General features: G+C 45.9%; 1 protein-coding gene across 3 annotated transcripts in view; it reads right to left on the bottom strand.

Annotated features, from left to right (window-relative positions):
- The window catches only part of GABRA3 (gamma-aminobutyric acid type A receptor subunit alpha3), a 186,709-nt gene that overhangs the window by 6,095 nt on the left and 156,026 nt on the right, over positions 1-24,588 (bottom strand). For all 3 annotated transcript variants that reach the window (XM_038747852.1, XM_038747853.1, XM_038747851.1), the window contains 3 exons: positions 17,841-17,984; positions 15,960-16,112; positions 8,740-8,951 (listed from right to left, as the gene is read on the bottom strand). In XM_038747852.1, the coding sequence (XP_038603780.1) occupies positions 8,740-8,951; positions 15,960-16,112; positions 17,841-17,984 (509 nt within the window). The remainder of the gene's footprint in view (positions 1-8,739; positions 8,952-15,959; positions 16,113-17,840; positions 17,985-24,588) is intronic.

Here is a 24,588-nt window from a genome sequence, read left to right as displayed (position 1 = left end):
TGAAAGTGAGGATGGCAGAGGAAATGTTTTTAGAGGAAGCCACGGATATTGCAAGTTCTCAGTGGAAAACGAGGGGTCGATTGCTGAGGATAGACCAACATGGGGTACTCTTAACAAGGAAGAAGTAGTTCTCTTTAAGTAAGAAGAGCTTTGAGGGAATGAGAGATGTGGAGGCAAAAGAGAAAACAGCATCAGGCGCTGCATGCATTAAGAACAACACGAGGGACACCTTTTTTGTGTACACAGTATAGCTGGGACTGATAGATGAACTTCACTGCCAGGGGTGTCTTCTTTGAGTATGGAGCAAAGGGCGTGGTGGTGGCTGTGAGTGAACCAGATTAGGAAAGGGGTGGGAGAGGAGCTGTTGGCCCAAATAATAATAATAATGATAATGATGGCATTTGTTAAGTGCTTACTATGTGCCGAACACTGTTCTAAGCGCTGAGGTAGATACACGGTAATCTGGTTGTCCCACGTGGGGCTCAAAGTTTTAATCCCCATTTTACAGATGAAGGAACTGAGGCACATAGAAGTCAAGTGACTTCCCCAAAGTCAAACAGCTGAGCATTGGTGGAGCCTGAATTAGAACCCACAACCTCTGACTCCCAAGCCCGGGCTCTTTCCACTATGCCATGCCATTTCTCCGTGCAAATCTCACCAGTCTGCACACCCTTGAGCAATGTGCAAGGGAGTGAGTAGGTGGTAAACTAGTTAGGGTTCCTGTAAGAGGTCATTTCCACTTTCACCACTGGTCCTGCGAAAAACTTTAGGTTTGAACGTGATGGTTAAGTTAAATCACTTGGATGGCTTTTGAGTTAGGAGAACTAGACGGAGAAAGGTGAACTTTCAGACTTGAAAAAAGAGTTAAACCAAATATCCACCATTCAAACATCAAGCCTTATGGGAAAAAAAAACGATAACTCAAAAATGCCTGGATCATCAAGTTCCGGATTTACTCCAAGCGAGGAATGCAAAATAATGGAAGAGAAAGTGAGTTCTGTGAGTCTGGAAATCACAAGAAAGAATATGAGCTATAATAATGTATCATTAAAACAATATAACAGCCTACATGAGCTATAACGGGGATTGTCAGCGGGGATAGTGCAGCTCCTCAGAGGGTCGGGGAGTTTGCTATCTCTGTGGGGCTGCAGACAGGAATGATAATGTGTTGATGGGATGGGCTCTCCAACCCAAAAATTTTTGCAAATGTGCTGTTAAGCGATTGTAAAAGAGTGCAGTTACACACATCCTTTCTCCTCCATTCAATCACTCTTCAGTTTGAATGTAAAACCCACTGGGGAACTGAATACAAATCAATCTCTTAGGCTCTCTGTTTTATGGGGAGATGGGAAAGGGAGTCTCAGGTGGGGACAAGTTTCGGTGTTTGGGTGGTGTTTCCAGTTTCCAGTGGTGGAATGGTAACTGGGAAAATATGGTAAATGCGAAATAGTACAAGATCCCCCTCTAGACTGTGAACAACATAAGGGACGGTTTGTGTCTTCTTACTCTAGTGTACTCTGCCAAGCATTTAGTTCAGTGCTTTGCACATAGTAGATGTTCATTGACTACTTTTGATTGAATAATTAAAGGAGAGCAAGGTGTATCTTCAATCCTCCAGTTTCTTTCATTACAAGAGAAATGAGAAGCAGTGTGGCCCAGTGGAAAGAAGAATGTACGTTCTGCTGTATCGTGCTCTTCCAAGCAAGACCCAGGAGTACTGCTGCATTGTACTCTCCTAAGCACTTAGTACAGTGAGAAGCAGAGTGGCTCAATGGAAAGAGCACGAGCTTTGGAGTCAGAGTTCATGGGCTCAAACCCCAGCTCCGACAATTGTCAGCTGTGTGACTTTGGACAAGTCACTTAACTTCTCTGTGCCTCAGTTACCTCATTTGTAAAATGGGGATTAAGACTGTAAGCCCCCCGTGGGACAACCTGATCACCTTGTAATCTCCCCAGCGCTTAGAACAGTGCTTTGCACATAGTAAGCGCTTAACAAATGCCATTATTATTATTATTATTATTATTATCTGCACACTTAAGCTCTCAATAAATACCCCTGATTGATTAAGTCAGGAGATCTAAATTCTAATTCTGACTCTGCCACTTTTCTGCAGTTTGTCCTGGGGAAAGCTACTGAACTTCTCTGTGCCTCAGTTTCCTCACCTGTATAATGGGAATTAAGTACCCGGTCTTCCGCTCCCTTAGAGTGTAAGCACCATGTGGGACAGGGATTTTGTCTAATCTTATTGTATTCTCTCTACTCCAGCATTTAGTACAGAGTAAGTGCTTAAATATCACGACAATTATCATTACATCCCACTGGATTCTACATCTTTCTTCTGCACACTGGAAACCTCTCCATTGGCCCAGATCCTGGTTACTTTTCAGGAGCTGACCCCCTAAAACAGAGAGGGAGTCCCGAGGTACATTCTCCTTTTGGATGTTGCACTCTGGTCCTTGACTACCTTGTTTTACCCTTTCATTGGTCAGCCTAGCAGAAGAGGACAGGAAAGGGAAGGCTGGCTCAGGAGGCAGTATGTGATACCCAAGAGAGGCAGCGTGGCCTAGGAGATAAAGCACAGGTGTGGGAATAAGAAGGACCTGGGTTCTAATCCCGACTCTGCCACTTGTCTGCTGTGTGACCTTGGGTAAGTCACTTCACTTCTCTGGGCCTCAATTACCTCATCTGGAAAATGGAGATTAAGGAGACTATGTGGGACAGGAACTGTATCCAACCTGATCAACTTGTATCTACCCCAGAGCCTAGTACAGTGCCTGGCACATAGTAAGTGCTTACCAAATACCATAAAAAACAAAACAAAAGAAAAAACATGGAATCTCTGCTTTTAACAGTTCAGGTCCCAGGTGCTGGGATAGTGTTGTAGGTGGAGAGGGTGACTCTAGCGATATGCCCCACCAAGAGGCTCTGAGGACTGAAGAATTGTCTCTTTGAAACAAGCAATGGACTGGATTCTAGTCCTAGTTCTGTCTCTGGCTTGCTAGGAGACTTTGAGCAAGTCACTTAACCTCTCTGGGCCTCCTCAGTTTCATTATCTACATAAGCAGGGATAAACTGCAGAAACTCCTCACCCTGGCTTCAGGGCTTCAAGGCTGTCCATCACCTCGCCCCCTCCTACCTCACCTCCCTTCTCTCCTTCTCCAGCCCACCCCGCACCCTCCGCTCCTCTGCCGCTAATCTCCTCACCGTACCTTGTTCTCGCCTGTCCCGCCATCGACCCCCGGCCCACATCATCCCCTGGGCCTGGAATGTCCTCCCTCTACCCATCTGCCAAGCTAGCTCTCTTCCTCCCTTCAAGGCCCTACTGAGAGCTCACCTCCTCCAGGAGGCCTTCCCAGACTGAGCCCCTTCCTTCCTCTCCCCCTCGTCCTCCTCTCCATCCTCCCCATCTTACCTCCTTCCCTTCCCCACTGCACCTGTATATATGTATATATGTTTGTACATATTTGTTACTCTATTTATTTATTTATTTATTTTACTTATACATATCTATTCTATTTATTTTATTTTGTTAGTATGTTTGGTTTTGTTCTCTGTCTCCCCCTTTTAGACTGTGAGCCCACTGTTGGGTAGGGACTGTCTCTATATGTTGCCAACTAGTACTTCCCAAGCGCTTAGTACAGTGCTCTGCACACAGTAAGCGCTCAATAAATACGATTGATGATGATAATGATGATGAAAATGATAACTGCCTCTTCCTACCACACAGGGATAGAGAATGGTAAAGATGAGCTGATAATAATGATAGTGATAATAATTGTGGTATTTGTTCACTACTCCTAGCACTGGAGTCAAGATGTCAGGACAGAAATAGTTCCTGTTGCACATGGGGTTCACACACACACACACACCCTTACATACACAACACAGGCCATTTATAGACCAAGGGGGGAGGGAGATCAGGTATTTAATCCCAGTTTACAAATGAAGAAACTGAGGAACAGGTAAATTAAGTGATTTTCCCAGGGTCACACATTAAGCCAATGGCGTAGCCGAGATTAAAACCCGGGTCTCCAGAAGGGCCTCCTATATGGGAAGAATTAGAGATTGTAAAACACGAGACAAATTATTATTCTTGTTATTATTGGAGAGGATGAGAACCCAATCCCAAAAAGGATCTTCAAGGATGGGAGATGCCCCTCTAGATGGTGAAGGCTTCCTCCCCAAGGGCTGGGAAGACCACTCAGGACATCCTGCACCCAGTTCTCCTGGGGACTTCTAGGAGTCACATCAGTGGAGGTTGAGTAGGCGAAATGAGTTGATAGCTTTCCAGAACCCAGAACCCCCTGGAGACTCCCTGTCAGATGCCAGTGGCTGAATGCCTGTTTCGTTTGCTTTTTCCTCCTCGATCCATTAATCTTTCACGGACGTCTGACTCCTTCTCTGTCTTCTCTGATTACTGCTGCCTCCGAAAAGCCTGTTCAAGCTTTTTCTTTAAAGAAAAACAACAAGCAACCCTGGAGAGCTGCCCACCCTCTGCCTCCTGGGAGGCTGGGGCATCTTTGGAATACCATGTGTTGCCGACTTGTACTTCCCAAGTGCTTAGTACAGTGCTCTGCACACAGTAAGCGCTCAATAAATACGATTGATTGATTGAATATGATTCGCCGTCCTCTGCTTTCTCTCTTGCCCCAGTGAGATGGCAACGGGCCTGGTGATCCTGGGAAGAGAGGTACCTGCAAACCATGGGGCTACAGGTGGCTCAGAATCCAGGCAAGCCTAATAATAACAATAATCATAACAGTTCTTGTTAAGCACTTACTACGTGCCAAGCACTGCTCCAAGTAACGTGGCTCAGTGAAAAGAGCATGGCTCAGTGGAAAGAGCACGGGCTTGGGAACCAGAGGTCATGGGTTCTAATCCCGATTCTGCCACTTGTCAGCTGTGTGACTTTGGGCAAGTCACTTAACTTCTCTGTGCCTCAGTTACCTCATCTGCAAAATACGGATTAAGACTGTGAGCCCCACATGGGCAACCTGATCACCTTGTATCCCCCCGACCCCGGCCCCGCACTTAGAACAGTGCTTCGCAAATAGTAAGCACTTAAGAAATGCCATCGTTATTATTATAAATACAAATTGATCAGGTTGGACACAGTCCAGCACACGAGGCTCGTGGTCTAAAGTAGGAGGAGAGTGAATAATAAATTGTTAATCCTGGTCTTATATGTTCTGTAGTTACTATTGGTGGATCACTATGAATTGCACACCCACTGCACCAGGCTCTATACAGAAATGAAGACCAACCCCCTTGCTGGTACCTCTTTGCCCTCTATTTGGGAGAAAACTTTCTCTTTCTCTCCCTCCCAGGGCCTTTTAGGTCCTAAAGTTTCTGACAGGAGGAAGAGCATGGCCTAGTGGAAAAAGCATGAGCCTAGGGGTCAGAGGAACTGGGTTCTAAGCCTAACTCCTCCATTTTTGTCTGCCCTGTCACCTTTGCAAGTTACTTAATTTCTCTGTGCCTCAGTTACCTCATCTGTAAAGTGGAGTTAAGACTGTGAGCCCTATGCAGGATGGGGACTGTGTCCAACTCGAATATTTTGTATCTACCCCTGCACTTAATACAGTGCCTGGTACATATTAAGTGCTTAAAAAATATCTTTTTTTTTAAAAAAAAAAGGAGAAGCCTTCACTGTCATTTAAATAAACAATTAGAGAACCCCAACCCCGGCTCTGGCTAGGAGGCTTCTTTGCCTAGCAACCCAACTCAGGTTTGACACTTTATCACTGAGAACTCTGAAAACTGGCGACAGCTATCAAGAACCCATTGCTGTAGTTTTCTTCTCAACTTTCCCATCAGTTCTTTCGAGGACAGCTAATTTTGGTTTGAACTGGAGCCACGGGTGAACTTTCCTGATGTCCTAGACAGGACCTAGAATCTCACCAGGGCATAAAAGTGGAGGACAAACATGGCAAAATATCCCAAGACAAATCCCTCCAAAGTGTCTTGCTGGCCCTGGAAGACTCTTCAGCTCAGAAGTCAGGCTGCCTTCAACTCATTCATTCATTCAATGGTATTTATTGAGCACTTTGTGCAAAGCACTGTACTTAGCACTTGGGAGAGTACAATATAACAACAGACACATCCCTGCCCACAACAAGCTCACAGTCTGGAGGGAGCTCACATGTGTTTTTCCTCTCCTCCTCCCCATCCCCCCAACCTACATCCTTCCCCTCCCCACGGCACTTGTATATATTTGTACAGATTTATTACTGTATTTATTTTACCTGTACATATTTACTATTCTATTCATTTTGTTAATGATGCACATATAGCTATAATTCTATTTGTTCTGACAATTTTGACACCTGTCTACATGTTTTATTTTGTTGTCTGTCTCCCCCTTCTAGACTGTGAGCCCGTTGTTGGGTAGGGACCGTCTCTGTATGTTGCTGACTTGTACTTCCCAAGCGCTTAGTACAGTGCTCTGCACACAGTAAGCGCTCAATAAATACGCCTGAATGAATGAATGAATGAATGAATGAATGTGAGATCCATAGAGCATGCATAAAGGAGGGAGAATGCTATGGGGAGATGAGAGGTTAGTTAAGAAAGCCTTTTTTGAAGAGAATGGCTAAGAGAAAAAGAGCATTGTCCTGGGAGTTGGAAGACCTGGGTTCTAATCCTGCCTCCTCCACTTGCCTACCGTGTGACCTTGGGTAATTCACTTAACTTCTTTGTGCCTAGATTTCCTCAACTATAAAACAAGGATTCGATTCCTACTTAGACTGTGAGCCCCAAGTGGGAGAGGCACTGCGGCCTGCACTTGTATCAACCCCACACTTAGAACACTGCTTGACATATAGTAAGCACTTGACAAATGCCATAAAAATATGATTTTAGAAGGGCTTGGAAGATGGGAAGAGTGGTTTTCAGTCAGATATGAGGGGGGAAGGATGGTGGCCAGAGAGATCAGTGGCTTCTGGACGGGCTGGAAGTCACCCCTAATGCCCCTTTGCCAGGGGATTTCTGGGCTTTGGGTCACAAAAGGCAGGACAGAAGATGCGCAGGCAGATAGACAGGAAGGTGATCAAGCCTGGTTGCCATCCTGCTTCCCTCAGGTCCCCTGGCTTTGGGCTCCACCTGGCCGAATGACAATTTCGAGGAAAGGCTTAGACCATTGGCTGATTGCTCCCAGCCAAGAAGCTCATCCTAGATAAGAGCAAAATTCTCCCGAGGCCAACGGTTCTTAGGACAAGTGAGAGCTGTCAGCCGATTGAAGAGTTCTCATTTCAGCTCTGCCATCTACTCACTGCATGTGTTGGGAAAGTCTTAATCTTCCTTTGCCTCCTTGGCTTCACAGGGAAGAGGACACTGTGGGTGGGTACCGAAGTCTTGGAAAGGCAAGACAAGCCAGAAGGCACTGTAGAAATTCAGAGATCAGCAAGGCTCCCCATATTCTGGAATTATCTTCCCCCGCTCTTTAGGACTTGCTTTAAAAGCCTTTATTTAGAACAGAAATTTTGGCCTTTCCTTCCTCAAGCTCCAGACCGTGAGATGAGTTGAATGGACATGGCCCTTTCCTGGTGCTGATCAGCAGAACACATGGCATGGCACCAAAAATCCAACTCAACTCCAGACTGAGTGACAAGGACAAAGTTGATTTCAGAATTGATAAAATAATAGAAACAAGGCACCGATCGGCTACGGTAAGCAATTTCTCTGAGCATGGCGAAGTTGGAATGGAGACCAGGAAGAGGATGCCCAGGCACCCAAGGTGGGGTAGGTGTCTTAGAAAGAAAGGCCACAGAGTTGCTGCTAGAGAAGAGAACAGCAGGAAAAGGAAAGAGACACACACTTTGCTAGTGGCAGTCTTCCCAACTGGACACGTTTCCCTTGGCATTTAGAGAGGAACCTGGACTCCTGGGACTAGTGAGTGTTGGCATCACCAGCCATGCCTGCTCACTTGCCTGTCCCTGAAGAAAATGTTCAGCGGCCTCAGTGATGAGCTTCAAATTGATGAAGAGCTAGAAGAAGGTGCTGACTGCTGTCTTCCATGGACGTATTAGACAAGATAAGGAGCAAGAGGGATTTAGATTAGACAAAAGGAAATGCCTTAACATAGTGGTTAAACTCTGACCCAGGAACCGACAGCTCTCCATCATGGGTACTTAGATGCAGTCCTTCTTGGAGGTCTATAGGAATGCAGGAATCATTAGAGAAAGCGGTACAGAATGGTGAAGGGATGGAGGGAGGGGAGTCCATCACCTTTCACTGTAACTGATTTCCCGGGATCAAGTAGACTTTATGGCAGGCATACCTGGACGCAGCCGGAGAGGCCTTTGCCAGGGCAGAAGGCCCTGAGCAAAACTGAGGGAGTAGAAGCAGATGACTACAGGTTTAGGGAACCAAGAATTCCTGGGGAACATAATCACCCCAGGCATCCTACCTCCTGCATCAATGTGTCCACTCATACTGAGCACCAGTGCTCCTTAACCACTCTGCTGCTCCATCAGCACTACAATGGCACCCCTGCTTCTCCTCCATCCTGGAAGCCCATCCCAGGGTTTTAGTCCCACACCCATCAGACCCTCCCTCACAGGTGCTGAGACCCGCTCCAGTCAAGACCTGCATTGACGACCCCAGTGAATAACATCCAGCCACTTGGAGTGATTCTGGGCCGCATGCTGCCCACTCCTGGTCCCAATGCAGCTCTCTCGTGGGGCGCCTCTCCGCCCCACCCCCCTCCCACGCCCCGTGGCCTCCTCGCCACCTCTCACCTTCATCTCCTGGGCCTCCAGCACCTTCTTGCCATCCCAGGCCCAGCTGCGCTTGGTGAAGTAGTTGACCGTGGCAAATTCAATCAGCGCAGAAAACACGAAGGCATAACAGACGGCTATGAACCAGTCCATGGCCGTCGCGTATGCCACCTTAGGTAAAGAGTTTCTGGCGCTGATGCTCAGTGTGGTCATGGTAAGGACCGTGGTGACACCTGAGGGAAGAGAAGAGCAGAACCTGGCACCGTCAAAGCCTGTGTGCTTCCCGCTGGTGAAGGACTCACCCTCCACCACATTTCTGATAGCCAGGGCAGGTGACAAAGTCCACAGTCTTATCCGGGCAACTTCGGGGGTCCCGGGGACTCCTGGGTGGGCTCTGGCCACGACCTTCCTGAGGAGAACTCAGGTGGAAAGTTGCAGCTTCAGCGACACCAAACAAAAGTCACCGCTGGGATGGAGGTCTGCCCTCACTTCACCCTCTCCCTTCTCTGAAGTTGGCAGCCTGCATTCCAGCACAGGGTCTGGTTCTCCTGTTTACAAGCTGTGGAAGGAGGGTGGTCGGAGGAAGGAAGGAGATGGAGGGAGCAGCACCTGCCTATCCATCTGTCTGCTGTGAAGTGGGCCTCCCTCAGACTGATTCGTCTCGGGAGACCCGGAGGCATTAGACAGGTGGAAGTTAGAAGGGATGATCTGGGCCAGTAGCGCCAAGGCACTGAGGCCACTCTGCCTCCATTTAGTCCAAGAAGAGTGTTTATCCCCCAGAAGGAGCAGGGCTGAGGATCTTCTTGGGAGACGGTCTGAAACAAAGGGAGTTTCTGAACCCAGAATTTGGGTTCCTCAGAGTTTTCTCCTTAATGGTGCCACACTAAGGCTGGATGTCAGATTTCTCCATATCCTTCAGGTTTCCCTTCTTTCTCATTGACTCTTCCCTTTCCTTAGTACTCTTTGTCTCTGTACCAGTCATTCTCTCTCTCTCTGTCGTGCGTGCACGCACACACACACACACTTAAGCATGTCATAAGAATATAATCAATGCCATTGCTGAATCATACCAATATTTTGTTTCCTCCAGGGACCAGAGAATGCTCTGAAAAACTACGTGATAATTGCCCTCATTACATCTATCAGTGTGGTTGGAAACAACGTCATCTAACATCCCTAACTTTTCCTTCTATTAAGCCAACACGGTCTCTCATCCTTGAATTAATTTATCCTACACTTTTAAGCACCCTAACTTTCCCCTTCCATATAATAATTTTGGTATTTGTTAAGTAGTTTCTACTTGCCAGGCATTGTACTAAGCCCTGGGATGGATACAAGAAAATCGGGTTGGACATAGTCCCATTTCCACATGGGGCTCCCAGTTTTAATCTCCATTTTACAGAATGAGAAAACTGAAGCACAGAAAAGTGAAGTGACGGGATTAGAATCCAGGTCCTTCTGACGCCCGGGACTGTGCTCTATCCCGTCAAAAGCATGGTGCAGTGCAGTATAGTGCAATTCAATCTACTCTGCACACACAGTAAGAGCTCAATAAATACCACTGATTGATTGATATTCCTACCTTTCCTTCTACATTATGAGTCTCTTGTCTGTGAATGTATTCAAACCCTTATTAACACAATATTTCTTGTTCTTGGATGGGAAAATCGTTGTGGCAAGAGGGAAAGGGGACTTGTGATGGAGTCCTGGTGGAGTCCAGGAGTCCCTGGAGTCAGCGTGGCTCAGTGGAAAGAGCACAGGCTTTGGAGTCAGAGGTCATGGGTTCATATCCCGGCTCCACCAACTGTCAGCTGTGTGACTTTGGGCAAGTCACTTAACTTATTTGGGCCTCAGTTACCTCATCTGTAAAATGGGGTTAAAACTGTGAGCCTCACGTGGGACAACCTGATCACCTTGTAACCTCCCCAGTGCTTAGAACAGTGCTTTGCACATAGTAAGCGCTTAACAAATACTATTATTATTATCATTAAAGGCGGAGTCTCGATGGCAGAGGTGATGAAGTGTGAGTCTTCAGGGACTGGTTCATGCATGAGGAAAAGCCAGGATGTGCAATGGGGTGGGAAGGAGGGAGGAGAAGGAGGATGAGGAGGAGTCCCAAGTCTAAGATGAAGGGCTAAACTGTAAGGGAAATAGGTACCAATAAGGGACCAATAATAATGATAATACCTTTGGTATTTGTTAAGTGCTTATTATGTGTTAAGCACTGTACTAAGCGCAGGAGTAGCTAAACATAATCACGTCCCACATGGGACCCACAGTCTAATCAGAGAAGCAGCATGGCTCAGTGGAAAGAGCACAGGCTTTGGAGTCAGAGATCATGGGTTCAAATCCTGGCTCTGCCAATTGTCAGCTGTGTGACTTTGGGCAAGTCACTTAACTTCTCTGTGCCTCAGTTACCTCATCTGTAAAATGGAGATTAAGACTGTGAGCCCCCTGTCGGACAACCTGATCACCTTGTAACTTCCCCAGCGCTTAGAACAGTGCTTTGCACATAGTAAGTGCTTAATAAATGCCATTATTATTATTATTACTATTATTATTATTATTAATTAGGAGGGAGAACAGGTATCTTTTGTTTAATGGCTCTTGTTAAGTACTATGTGTCAAGCACTGTTTTATATAATGGGGTAGCTATTCAGGCTGGACACAGTCCCTGTCCCACGAAAGACTCACACTCTTAACCCCCATTTTACAGATGAGTTAACTGAGGCACAGAGAAGTTAAGTGACTTCCCCAAGGTCACCCAGCAGACCTATCTCCTCTGGCACAAATGTATGCACAAACTATGACCACTACAACCCCTCCAGGGCCTGTGGCTCTGGCAAAGCATCTGTTGAACACAATCTCTCCCTCCAAACTCACCCAATCAATTGATCAATCATTGATACTTATTGAGCATTTACTTACCCCTCCAGATTGTAGCTCGTTGTGGGCAGGGAACGTGTCTACCAACTCAGTTATATTTTACTCTCCCAAGTGCTTAGTACAGTGCTTTGCCCACAACCAGCGCTCAGTAAATACGACTGATTGACTGACTGAAGTACTTGTGGAGGGAACCTCACTATGGGTTAACAATTCAAGGCGCTACAGTGTGCAATGACAAATTGAGCAGGGAGTAATCAAGGGAGCTGATTAGCAGAGACAATTTTTGAGCCATGCCTTGATTCAGCCCAATAAATTAATAATATTGCTTAGGACTAATTAACACAGTAAGTGCATTTGTAGCTCAGTGAACTATAATAATGGGCCAAAATGTTCAGACATCCTCCTGCCATCTCAAATTTTTCCAGGCGCAATACTCTTTGGGTAAGGGGCATTTTAATCAATCAATCAGTCAACTGTATTTATTGAGCTCTTGCTATGTGCAAAGCACTGTACTAAGCACTTGGGAGAGCACAATACAACAGAATTAGCAAGCACACTCCCTGCCCATAACAAGCTTGGAGTCTAGAGGGGGAGACAGACATGAATATATAAGTAATTTATAATATATAATCTGAAGATGATAATAATAGTAATAATAATAATGGTATTTGTTAAGCACTTACTATGTGTGAAGCGCTGTTCTAAGTGCTGGGGGGGTGGGTACAAGGTGATCAGGTTGTCCCACGAGGGGCTCACAGTCTCAATCCCCATTTTACAGATGAGGTCACTGAGGCCCAGAGAAGTTAAGTGACTTGCCCAAAGTCAGACAGCTGATGAATGGCAGAGTTGGGATTAGAACCCATGACCTCTGAATCCCAAGCCCGGGCTCTTTCCACTGAGCCACGCTGCTTCTCCAAGATATGCACATTAGTGCTGTGGGGTTGGGGATGGGGTGAATATCAAATGTCCAAAAGTCACGGATCGACGTGCACAGATGACCAAGAAGGGAAAGTGAGCCAGGGAAAAGAGGGGTTAATCCGGGAAGTCCTTTTGGAGGAGATGTGACCTTGGTAATGCTTTGAATGTTGGGAGAATGGTGGTCCGGCAGGTATGATGGGGGAGAGAGTTCCAGGCTAGGGGGAGGGTGTGGGAAAGGGGTTGGTGGTGAGAGAGACAAGCATGAGGCTCAGTGAGTAAGCTGGCGCTAGAAGAGTGGAGTGTGCGGGCTGGGCTGTATAGTAGGAGGTCAGTGAAGTGAGGTAGGATGGGGCCGGCTGATTGGGAGCTATGTCCTGAATTCAACTTTAAACAGCATGCCTAATTGCCTCCATATCTGTGCGTCTCTGGAAGACCACTCGTGAGTGCTGGAAATTTACCCAATCTGAGGCAAAGCACCCCCTTCAGGGACTATACAGCTTCCTGTCCACAGTGAGAGCTCAATAAATGCTACTGCATGAATAAATGAATATGCAAATATCACCAATGCAGGTGAAACACAATTACTAATGATATAATCAATAAAGTGCAAATTTTAAACTGTGACCTAATCATCAAATCAGTGGTATTAACTGAGAGCCTGTTGTGTGCAGAACACTGGCCTAAGTGTCTGGAGAGTACAATAGAGATAAAATACTTGATCCCTGGCCTTGAGGTATAATCTACAGGGGAAGGCAGACCTTAAAATAAATTGTGGGTAGGGGAAGCAATCGAGTATTAAAGTTATATAAAAAAGTGCTGTGAGAGGAGGGGGTAGGGTGTCCACCTTAATGTTCAGTGGGTACAGACTCAAGTGCACAGGTGACAACGTAGAGATGGAAAAAATGCTTTGCACACAGTAAGCGCTCAATAAATATGATTGTTTGATTGATTGATTGAGAGATTAATCAGGAAAGGTTTCCTGGAGGGGATGTGACTTCAGAAGGAATTTAAAGATGGGCAAAATAGTGATCTGCCAGATGGAAAGGGAGGGCATTCCAGGCAGGAAGGAGGTGTGAGCCTCAGCAAGAGAGCTGAGGTGAGGTACAGTGAGTAGGATGGTATTAGAAGAGCCAAGTGACCCAATAAAGGATTAAGTGTCCAAGCCCTGGACATTAATGAAATCCTGACATCAGTGACATTATGGGGAACAAGCTCTTTTTCACTTTTCTTCTTCCTCATCTTTCCCTCTCCAACTTCTTATCTATGATTCCCATAAAACCACCCTAGTTTTACGACTGTCAACTCACTACTTTTTTTAGGGTCATTGTGAAGACAAATGAAATGGTCAGCAGGCCCTGTCCTCATAGAAGTTAGGCTCTGAGTGGGAATGAAATGTTCTGGAGCCACTGTCAGACATAGCGCACTCCCCAATATTCACTGATTGAAGTTTCTTTATGGCGTCCCCTACTCCCAGGGAGTAATTCTGGCAGCCAGAAGGTCTGGAGGTTTGGACAGAAGTGCTTTGAGGTAGAAAGCACCTTGTAATAATTGTAATAATAACTGTGGCATTTGTTAAGTGTTTACTATGTGCCAAGCACTGTATTAAGCACTGGGGTAGATACAAGAGAATCAGGTCCCACATGGGGCTCACAGTCTAAGTAGGAGGGAGACAGGCATTGGATTCCTATTATGAAAATGAGGGAACTGAGGCACAGAAAGGTTAAGTAACTAGCTCAAGGTCACGGAGCAGGCAAGTGGTGGAACCCGGATTGGAATCCAGGTCCTTCGACTCCCAGGCCTGTGCTCTTACTACTAAGCCACACTGCTTCCCTAAGTGTACAGAACTGGACTGCCCTAGTCCCACAGTGCAACCCATCAACCAACCTGAGTGACACCACTCCCTCCCACTCTTGTGACTACTTTTCCTGCCCCCATCAGGGAGGAAAACATTTGCTAGGAAGTAAGGAAACATGTACGATCCACAGAGCGGACTGGATGACTTTTGACCCAGGGCCCCATTTCAGCTAAGAATCTTGATGGCTAAGGCTCTTGATCCAGTCCTGCCTGTACCCATTAAAGGCTTACGACTTACTCTGAAGCTGAAGGAACATCAAGACTAAAGTTTCCCCAAATAAATGGGTTTAGAATGAAAGTCAAAAATCAATTCCTCCTTTTCCTGATGAACCTACGAGTCTCCCTCGCAGCTGATGGGAACTCTTGGAACAGACTTCTCTGGGGAGAAAACCATCAGGGTGTGGCTTGGTAAGAGTTGGGGAACTGATGTGAAAGTGTCATGTTTTTAAGTGGTTTCATTGATTTTCTAGAAAAAAAAAATCTCTGTAGAGTAATATCAGCTCAAGGAGCAAGAGAAGCAGCAGCTGCAGCTCTGACAGTTTGGTTACCCTGAGGAAGAACCCTATTTCTACAAGTTTAGTGCTCAGAGCCACTTCTCCCCAGGAACTCAGTTAGGTGCTCATACCCCCTTCTCCCCAGGAACTCAGCAGCCCCTCATCTGTCACATTCCCTATAGCTGGACTTTATCTCCTTTGCTGCCATTCCCATCCTAAGGGGCATCCTCTTTGCTTTCAGCTTTGAAGCAGAGAAGCAATGTGACCTAGTAAATAGAAGACGGGCCTGGAGGTCAGAAGGACCTGGGTCCTTATCCCTGATCTGCCACGGCTGCTGTGTGACCTTGGGCAAGTCACTTACCTTCTCTGTGCCTCAGTTACCTCATCTATAAAGTGGAGATTAAGATTGTGAGCTCCATGTGTTTAAATGTGTTATCCACAATGCCCCTCCCAATAACACTTATGAACATATTTTAAAACTCTGTTGCCTCCCCCTTCTTGAAACTGGTGTTACTGTCTGTCTCTCCTATTAGACTCTAAGGTCCTTGAGGCCAGGGATCTCTTTTATTAACTGAAGCAGCGTGGCTCAGTGGAAAGAGCATGGGTTTGGGAGTCAGCAATCATGTTCTAATCCCAGCTCTGCCACTTATCAGCTGTGTGACTTTCAGTACGTCACAACTTCTCTGTGCCTCAGTTACCTCATCTGTAATATGGGGATTAAGACTGGGAGCCCCATGTGGGACAACCTGATTACCTTGAATCTATCTTCCCCTGCGTTTAGAACAATGCTTGGCACATAGTAAGCACTTAACAAATACCATCATTATTATTAGTAGTAGTATTACTCTCCCAAGCATGTACTACAGAGCTCTACACAGAGTACATGCTCAATAAATACCATTGATTGACTGTTGCTGCTAGTGGTGAGACTGCATCCATGAGTGTACTTGGCAGAGTTTGAGGTGTAATTCCTGGTGAAGATGGTGCCATTAATTTTGTGGTACAAAATCCCTCCAGTCTCTACTTGTCCCGAGTACTCGTCTATCTCCCCCCAGCCCCACACCCGGACATATTATTGTCGGCACTCACCAAAGACTGTACGGGCAGGGACAGACTCCCGGTTGAGCCAGAAGGAAACCTGGGATAGGATGACAGTCATGATGCAGGGTAGGTACGTCTGGATTACAAAGTATCCAATCTTCCTCTTCAGGTGGAAGTAGGTCGTCATGACGACATATTCCCCTAAAGAAACAGCAGATTTGAGCAGAGAGCGGCAAGGCAATCACTACAATGTCAGGGAGAACACTGCCCATAGAGCCGCCCACCTCCTCCCATCCTCAACCTCAGGGTGGAGGGGTGATGAAAAGATATTCCCATGCTCCCTTGGACTCCATCCCCTGGTGCTGCTGTCACATGAAATACTCTCTTCTCCATCCCATTAAATTAATCCCCAGCCATATGCCACAGGGGGTAGAGGAGAGTGTGAAGGCAGATTTTGAGACTGGATACTCAGTGATAGGTCTCAAAGCGATGCCAGGTTGGGAAGGAAACAATCAAGTGAGTTACTGTGCCCCATTTCCTGTCCCCCCAAAAAATGATTCTTGAACTTCCTGAGAGAAGTATGTTGATTTGAAATTCAGTAAGTGTTCGAGAATACCACTGATGGATTAATTGACTGATTGAAGGTCTGGGTCAGATGGAAATGTAGAGTCAATGATAGACTCCCAGCTGGACTCTGTTTCTCCAAACCATTTTTTTTTTTTTTTTGCAAAGGAATTGGAGACTGGGGAAGCCACCAATTAAAGATGTTGGCTAAGAGTTTACCAGCTAGATGACAATGATGATAATTCTCTCTCTCCCTCTCCTTTATCTTCTCAATTCAACTCTTGGATTTCCCATGAAGCCAATAGGGGAGGTGGCACCATTTTATTTTTAAGGGAGAATCAGTTTTCCCCAGTCTCTTACCATTTCAGTTGTGTTTTTTGCCTTTTTCTTTCTAAAATTTATAAGCAGAAATGGATGTGGTATTAGTATAGTTCCTGCCTCCTCCATGCTTCCTCCAAGGAGGATGGAGAAAGTACAAGTAGTTAAAGACAGATACTATTCACATCAAGCACACTACAGAGGAAACAATCTTAAATGAGGAGAGACAAGCCAGAGTACACAGGCGGAAAGAGGGGGAGGAAACAAGAAGCAAATAGTCAATAGCAGCATTCATTCTATACCTGAAGAAGCAGGAAGATGTAAGTAGAGCAGATGGAGGGAGCTGATAAATATTTGCCATTAATCAGAAAAAAAACATTTGTTTGAGAACTTACATAACTGTAGTGAATGCTAGTTGAAATGTGTTTTGCAAACATCACAGATTGACCTCTTATATTTTCAAAGCAAGTACAGAAGCAAGCACAGAAAAGGCTTTGAAGGTACCTAAGGGGACCTTGAATCCCAGGAAGGGGGAGATGAGGGCCAAGACCCTTTTTCTAGCTAATATTCCAGCACCGGAAGAAAGAATTTTGAGCTTCTGAGCTAGCCAGGTCAGGGCTTGGAAAGATCAATTCAGGATCGGAGGCCCCAGACCAGGATGCGGAAGAGTCCTGGAAAGGGAGGTGGGAGTTGAAGATTGATCCTGTCAATACCCATGGGCATAGGGGCCGGAGGAGCAAAGGGGAAGTGGAGAAATTTGAGCCGCTGAGCAGCCTGGAAGACCTGATGCCAGGGGGATCAGATTCTTCTAAATCTAGGGGAGGTGCATCAATCTATTCTATTTCTTATTGGGGTTGCTGGGCACACCAAGCTTTGAAGAGCTTTTGTTGTTTCCCAAACAATGAAATGGATAATAAAGAAACCCAACAAGGAACCCACATCCTCTGCCTGCATCCTGACTGCTGAATAAGATGAACTGGAGCTCAGATGCAGCAGCTCCCCAGGCCTGCCCTGTCCTGTCCGGGAGCGAGCCAACATCCCCAGTACCTGTACTAGATCTGATGATCTCAGTCCCCACCACATGGCCCAAAAGGTCATACTGGTTCAGGCGAGAGCCATCCTGGGCCACTTCTACGGATTTGTTCTTTCCAAGGGTCCAGGAATAGATCACTTCAGTCTTTGTGTAAGCATCTGGAGGAGGAGGAAGAGGGGAGAGGGAAGAGAAAGTGGGAGGAAAGGAAATGGTTGAGAGAGGAGTCATCATTCAATCCCCCAAACACCTGAAATTAAAGCAAAACCTTGGCCCTTCACCCCACAGGGTCAGGACCCTTCTCTCTCCTCCCTGCCCACCCACAGATCCCAAAGTACAGGGACCCGAACAGAGTCCCCAAAAGGGTCAGATAGGGCCAAACCTAAAACCCAAAGAGGCTGGATTAGATCCAAGCCCTGTTGGAAACGTGGCTTCCCACTAGATTGTATACTCTTTGAGGGCAGGAATCACGTCTCTCAACTCTCGTGTAATGTACTCTCCCAAGTACTTAGTACTGTACTCTGCATGTGGCAAGTGCTCAATAAATACCATTGATTTAGTGAACTATTCCTTCACTGCCTTGATTTTTTTCTAATGTTATTTGTTAAGCTTGTACTCTGTGCCTTGCAGGCACTGTACTAAGCACTGGGGTAAATACACAATAACCAGATTGGACACAGACCATGATCCACATGGGGCTCACAGTCTTATTCCAGCCCCTTATTTCAGTTATGAGACAACTGAGACACAGAGAAGTTAAATGATTTGCCCAAGGTCACACAGCATTCAAATGGCAGAGTCGGGATTAGAATCCAGGTCCTCTGATTCCCAGGCCTGTGCTCATTAGGGCTCCCTACTCCTCTGATCTATATTTGCAATGTCCTCCCAATCAGATCCCAGTCGGGTTTTCATCAGGTGTTTTTGAACAGACCGTTTCCAGGTCCTTGGTCAGGTGGTTTGGGCATTTAAGAACTTCTTGAAGCCTGTAGATATTCCCTGAATAATATCACCACTTCAGTTGTCTTTCCCTCTGGCTTCTGAGACCAAGGTCCCTGCATGAGTCTTCTCCAAGCCTCATCAAGCTCTTTCTCAAAGCTCTTTATCTTGCTGCTGCTTTTAGATCTGTGAACCTCATATTCACCATTCTTGCTGTAAGGAAATTCTATCAAAATCCTCCTCAATCCTTGCCCTTTCCTGCACCTAAGCTCCTGCCAGCTTATATTTGAATTGAAAACTGGCGAAGACCTCTTCCAAGCCTCAATCCTCCCCGTCCCGTCAGCCTCACCTAAATGCTAACAGATTCTGTGGGTACCAAGCAGGTTCTGTGTTCCAGAGGGGATACTACTACTACTACTATGCATCAGGCAAAAACTCCTCACCCTCGGCTTCAAGGCTGTCCATCACCTTACTCCCTCCTACCTCACCTCCCTTCTCTCCTTCTACAGCCCAGCCCGCACCCTCTGCTCCTCTGCCGCTAATCTCCTCACTTGCTCCCACCTGTCCCACCGTCGCCCCCCGGCCCACGTCCTCCCCCTGGCCTGGAATGCCCTCCCACCGCACATCCGCCAAGCTAGCTCTCTTCCTCCCTTCAAAACCCTACTAAGAGCTCACCTTCTCCAGGAGGCCTTCCCAGACTGAGCCCCCTCCTTCCTCAACCCCTACTCCCCCTCCCCATCCCCCTGCCTTACCTCCTTCCCCTCCCCACAGCACCTGTATATATGTATATATGTTTGTACATATTTATTACTCTATTTATTTATTTTACTTGTACATATTTATTCTATTTATTTTACTTGGTTTATATGTTTTGTTTTGTTGTCTGTCTCCCCCTTCTAGACTGTGAGCCTGCTGTTGGGAAGGGACCGTTTCTATATGTTGCCAACTTGTACTTCCCAAGAGCTTACTACAGTGCTCTGCACACAGTAAGCGCTCAACAAATACGATTGAATGAATGAATGAATGAATACTAATAATTACGGTATTGGTTAATCACTTACTATGTTCCAGGCACTCTCCTAAGAGCTGGGATGGATATTAGCAAATTGAGTGGGACACAGTCCCTGTTCCATGTGGGGCTCACAGTTTCAATCCCCATTTTACATATGAGGTAACTGAGGCTCAGAGAAGTGAAGTGACTTGTCCAAGGTGACACAGCTGACAAGTTGCAGAGCTGGGATTAGAACCCATGACCTCATGACTCTCAAGTCCATGTCCCCTTCCATGCCCATCCAATCCACGTGATATTTCCGGCGTCCATATGGACCGGCTGAAAGCCACTGACTCCCTAACTGAATGGTGGTGGGGAGGGAGCTCACGGATATTTTAAGAGAAAACCCCAGCTCCGGAACTGCTTTGAGTTCTGGAAATGCAGCACTCGGGTTACATATTGGTCTCATCTCTGTCATTACTGCGTTGACGAGTAATAATAATAACAGTGACTGTGGAACTCCTTACGGACTTACTACGTGTCAAACACAGTACTAAGTGTTGGGGTAGATACAAGATAATCAGGTCCCTCTTGGGGCCAACAGTCTAAGTAGGAGGGAAGAACAGGTATTCAATCCTCATTTTGTAGATGAGGGAAGTGAGACACAGAGAGGTTAAGTGATTGCCCAAGGTCACACAGGAGATAAGTGGCAGAACAAGGATTAGAACCCAGATCCTCCGACTCCCAGCCCTTGCTCTTTCCACTAAACTACGCTGTTCCTCAAAAGCTGGGGTAGTCAAGCCTCTTGGCAGGGTTCCCCTCTGAGCCCCACCCTGCTCCATTTTAAACTATTTATCACTAAAGATGCTGGATCTTGTCATCTTTGGTCATAAAGAAGCAGTGTGGCTTAGTGGAAAGAGCGCGGGCTTGGAGTCAGAGGTCATGGGTTCTAATCCTGGCTCTGCCACATGTCTGCTGTGTGACCCTGGGCAAGTCACTTAACTTCTCTGAGCCTTAGTTACCTCATCTGTAATATGGGGATTAAGACTGGGAGCCCCATGTGGGACAACCTGATCACCTTGTATCCCCCCAGCATTTAGAACAGTGCTTCACACATAGTAAGCACTTAACAAATGCCATCATCATTATTATTATTATTATTCCCCTCAACTCCTCATACAGGGCTTTGCACAGAACTGGTTCTCAGGGTGGTACTGGTGATGAGGATTATGATGATGATAGTGACGGCTGGGAAATATCACTTTTGTCTAAACTGGTCTCAGGGGACAGGAAACCTATCCTCTAGGAAAGTTGTCTTTAAAATGTCCTTTCAGGCCTGGGTTTGCCTGGGATTTGCTTGGTCCTTTGCGTACAACCAAAATTAAGTAATGCAGGAAACACTTTGGCATTGAATGCGCATCTGGTCCAGGCTGTTATTGCTTCTATCTAAGCTGCTCTCAGGGGACAGAGGAAACCTATCCTCTAGGAAAGTTGACTTTAAAATGTCCTTTCAGGGTTGGGTTTGCCAGGGATCTGCTAGGCCCTTTGTGCATAACCAAAAGTAAGCAATCAGGTAAGCACCGTGGCATAGAATTTGCAACTGATCCAGGCTGTTTCTGTTCTTTATGGATTTTATCCACCTTCTGGGGATGAGGCTGCTTTCATAATAATAATAATGATGGCATTTGTTAAGCGCTTACTATGTGCAAAGCACTGTTCTAAGCACTGGGGAGGATACAAGGTGATCAGGTTGTTCCACATGGGGCTCACAGTCTTAATCCCCATTTTGCAGATGAGGTAACTGAGGCAGAGAAGTTAACTGACTTGCCCAAGCTCACACAGCTGACAATTGGCGGAGGCGGTGTTTGAACCCATGACCTCTGACTCCCAAGCCCGTGTTCCTTCCATTGAGCCATGCTGCTTCTCTAAATCCATAATTTTCATCCAAATCCCTCCAATGGGGGAGAAGTATTTGCATTTATTGAGCACCCATTTTCATTCAATCGCATTTATTAAGCATTTACACTTCAGTGATCTGTATTAGGTGCTTGGGAACAAAGCTAGAGAATGAAGAATTTTTTTATGGTATTGTTAAGCACTTACTATGTACCAGGCACTGGGATGGTTTCAGGATAAACAGGTTGGACATAATCCATATTCCACAAGGGGCTCACAGTCTTAATCCCCATTTTACCGATGAGGTAATTACATTTAGAGTGGTTGAAATAAATGAGTAGACATCTAAACATGAGTGTCCAGGCGGGTATATGAATAAATTCATAAGTTCTAGGATTGCCTGAAGGGATGCTCTGACTTGGGTTCTGGGAAATTAATTGGGGAAAGCTTGTTGGAGGAGGTGGGATTTTAGGAGGGATTTGTTCGATTGTATGATTTGTATGATTGTGTGTTGTCTCTCTGGGGAGGTGGAGAGCTCCACGGCTGGGGAACTGAATGAGTGAGGAGATTGGGTGGAAGACATCGCAACTTTCTTCAGCCATTCAAGAAGGAGGATGCTGGGGTTAGAAAAAAGATCCCACTGTTGGGTAGGGACCATCTCCATATGTTGCCAACTTGTACTTCCCAAGCGCTTAGTACAGTGCTCTGCACACAGTAAGCGCTCAATAAATACGATTGAATGAATGAATGAAAAGAGATGGACTTTTGAATACAAATTATTGGAATCTAGCAGGAGGGTCTTGCCTCAGAATGAGAAAGGAAATGGAAATTGCCCAGACCTTCTCTCCTAATCAGGTGGTTTTCAAACACCTCTGACTAAACACTTGTGTATATTTGTACGTATTTATTACTGTATTTATTTTATTGATGCTGTGTATATATATATCTATAATTCTATTTATTTTGATGGTATTGACACCCCTCTACTTGTTCTGTTTGGCTGTCTGTCTCCCCCTTCTAGACTGTAAGCCTGTTGTTTGGTAGGGACTGTATATGTTGCTGAACTGTACTTTCCAAGTGCTTAGTACAGTGCTCTGCACACACTAAATAATAATAATAATAATAATAATAATAATAATAATAATAATAATAATGATGGCATTTGTTAAGCGCTTACTATGTGCAAAGCACTGTTCTAAGCACGGGGGGGATACAAGGTGATCAGGTTGTCCCACATGGGGCTCACAGTCTTAATCCTCCTTTTACAGAGGAGGTAACTGAGGCTCAGAGAAGTTAAGTGACTTGCCCAAGGTCACACAGCAGACATGTGGCAGAGCTGGGATTCGAACCCATGACCTCTGACTCGAAAGCCCGTGCTCTTTAGACTGAGCCATGCTGCTTCAATAAAATAGAGAAGCAGCATGGCTCAGTGGAAAGAGCACAGGCTTTGGAGTCAGAGGTCATGGGTTTGAATCCCGACTCCGCCACATGTCTGCTGTGTGATCTTGGGCAAGTCACTTAACTTCTCTGGGCCTCAGTTCCCTCATCTGTAAAATGGGGATTAAGACTGTGAGCCCCACATGGGACAACCTGATCACCCTGCATCCTCCCCAGTGCTTAGAACAGTGCTTTGCACATAGTAAGCGCTTAACAAATGCCAAATATTATTATTATTATTATTAAATAAGTAAGCATTCAATAAATACGACCCAGTGAATGAATGAAAACCAAATTGGCTGTACGAGTGCAGGTCCTTGGAGAGCTTATTCACTTTCCTCACACCCTGCTTCTTACCCTCACTGTGAAAGGGGAGACACAGAGAAGCAAAGAGAGATTTGAAAGAGAGACAACGAGATGGAGAGAGATAGAGTGGCAGGGAGACAGGGAGAGATGGAGATAAAAGCCAGAGATGGAGACAGGGAGAAGGCGTCACAAAGATATTCGGAGGGAGTGACAATCAGCAGAGGGAGAGCACTTGTTGCCATTTAATAACTTGGGTGAAGGTTGGCTGTATTGGTGACAGTGAGCTTAGTACAGTGCTCTGCACACACAGTAAGCGCTCAATAAATACGATTGATGGATTGACTGATTGATTGATTGATTGATTGACTGTGGGTACAACTGCCCTCTGCTGGACGTTCCAGGTACTGCTCCGGCAGTGAGATGAAACCCAGAAAACTTAAAACACCACAATCATGCCTTCATCAATCGTATTTATTGAGCGCTTACTATGTGCAGAGCACTGTACTAAGCGCTTGGGAAGTACAAATTGGCAACATATAGAGACAGTCCCTACCCAACAGTGGGCTCACAGTCTAAAAGGGGGAGACAGAGAACAAAACCAAACATACTAACAAAATAAAATAAATAGAATAGATTATGTACAAGTAAAATAAATAATAAATAAATAAATAGAGTAATAAATATGTACAAACATATATACATATATACAGGTGCTGTGGGAAAGGGAAGGAGGTCAGATGGGGGGGATGAAGAGGGGGAGGGGGAGAGGAAGGAAGGGGCTCAGTCTGGGAAGGCCTCCTGGAGGAGGTGAGCTCTCAGTAGGGCCTTGAAGGGAGGAAGAGAACTAGCTTGGCGGATGGGCAGAGGGAGGGCATTCACCCTAAGGATTAGCACCTTGGGAGCAGAACTTTCTGCCACAAATTTGAGGTCCTCCTGGGGTGGGGTAAATTGGCCTTTTTGTTTTGGTGACGAATCGTGTTGGAGAAATACCCGCCCCTGCATTCTATCCGTCAGGACAAGCTAGAGAGGAGAGTGAGCCTATTTTAAACGGCACTGGATGAGGACTGAAGGATAATAATCAATCAATCGATTGATCAATCATATTTATTGCGTGCTTACTGTGTGCAGAGCACTGTACTAAGCGCTTGGGAAGTACAAGTTGGCAACATATAGAGACAGTCCCTACCCAACAGTGGGCT

The sequence above is a fragment of the Tachyglossus aculeatus genome, chromosome 6 (assembly GCF_015852505.1).
Source record: "Tachyglossus aculeatus isolate mTacAcu1 chromosome 6, mTacAcu1.pri, whole genome shotgun sequence".
Taxonomy (NCBI): Eukaryota; Metazoa; Chordata; class Mammalia; order Monotremata; family Tachyglossidae; genus Tachyglossus; species Tachyglossus aculeatus.
This window is presented reverse-complemented; position numbering and strand designations above follow the sequence as displayed.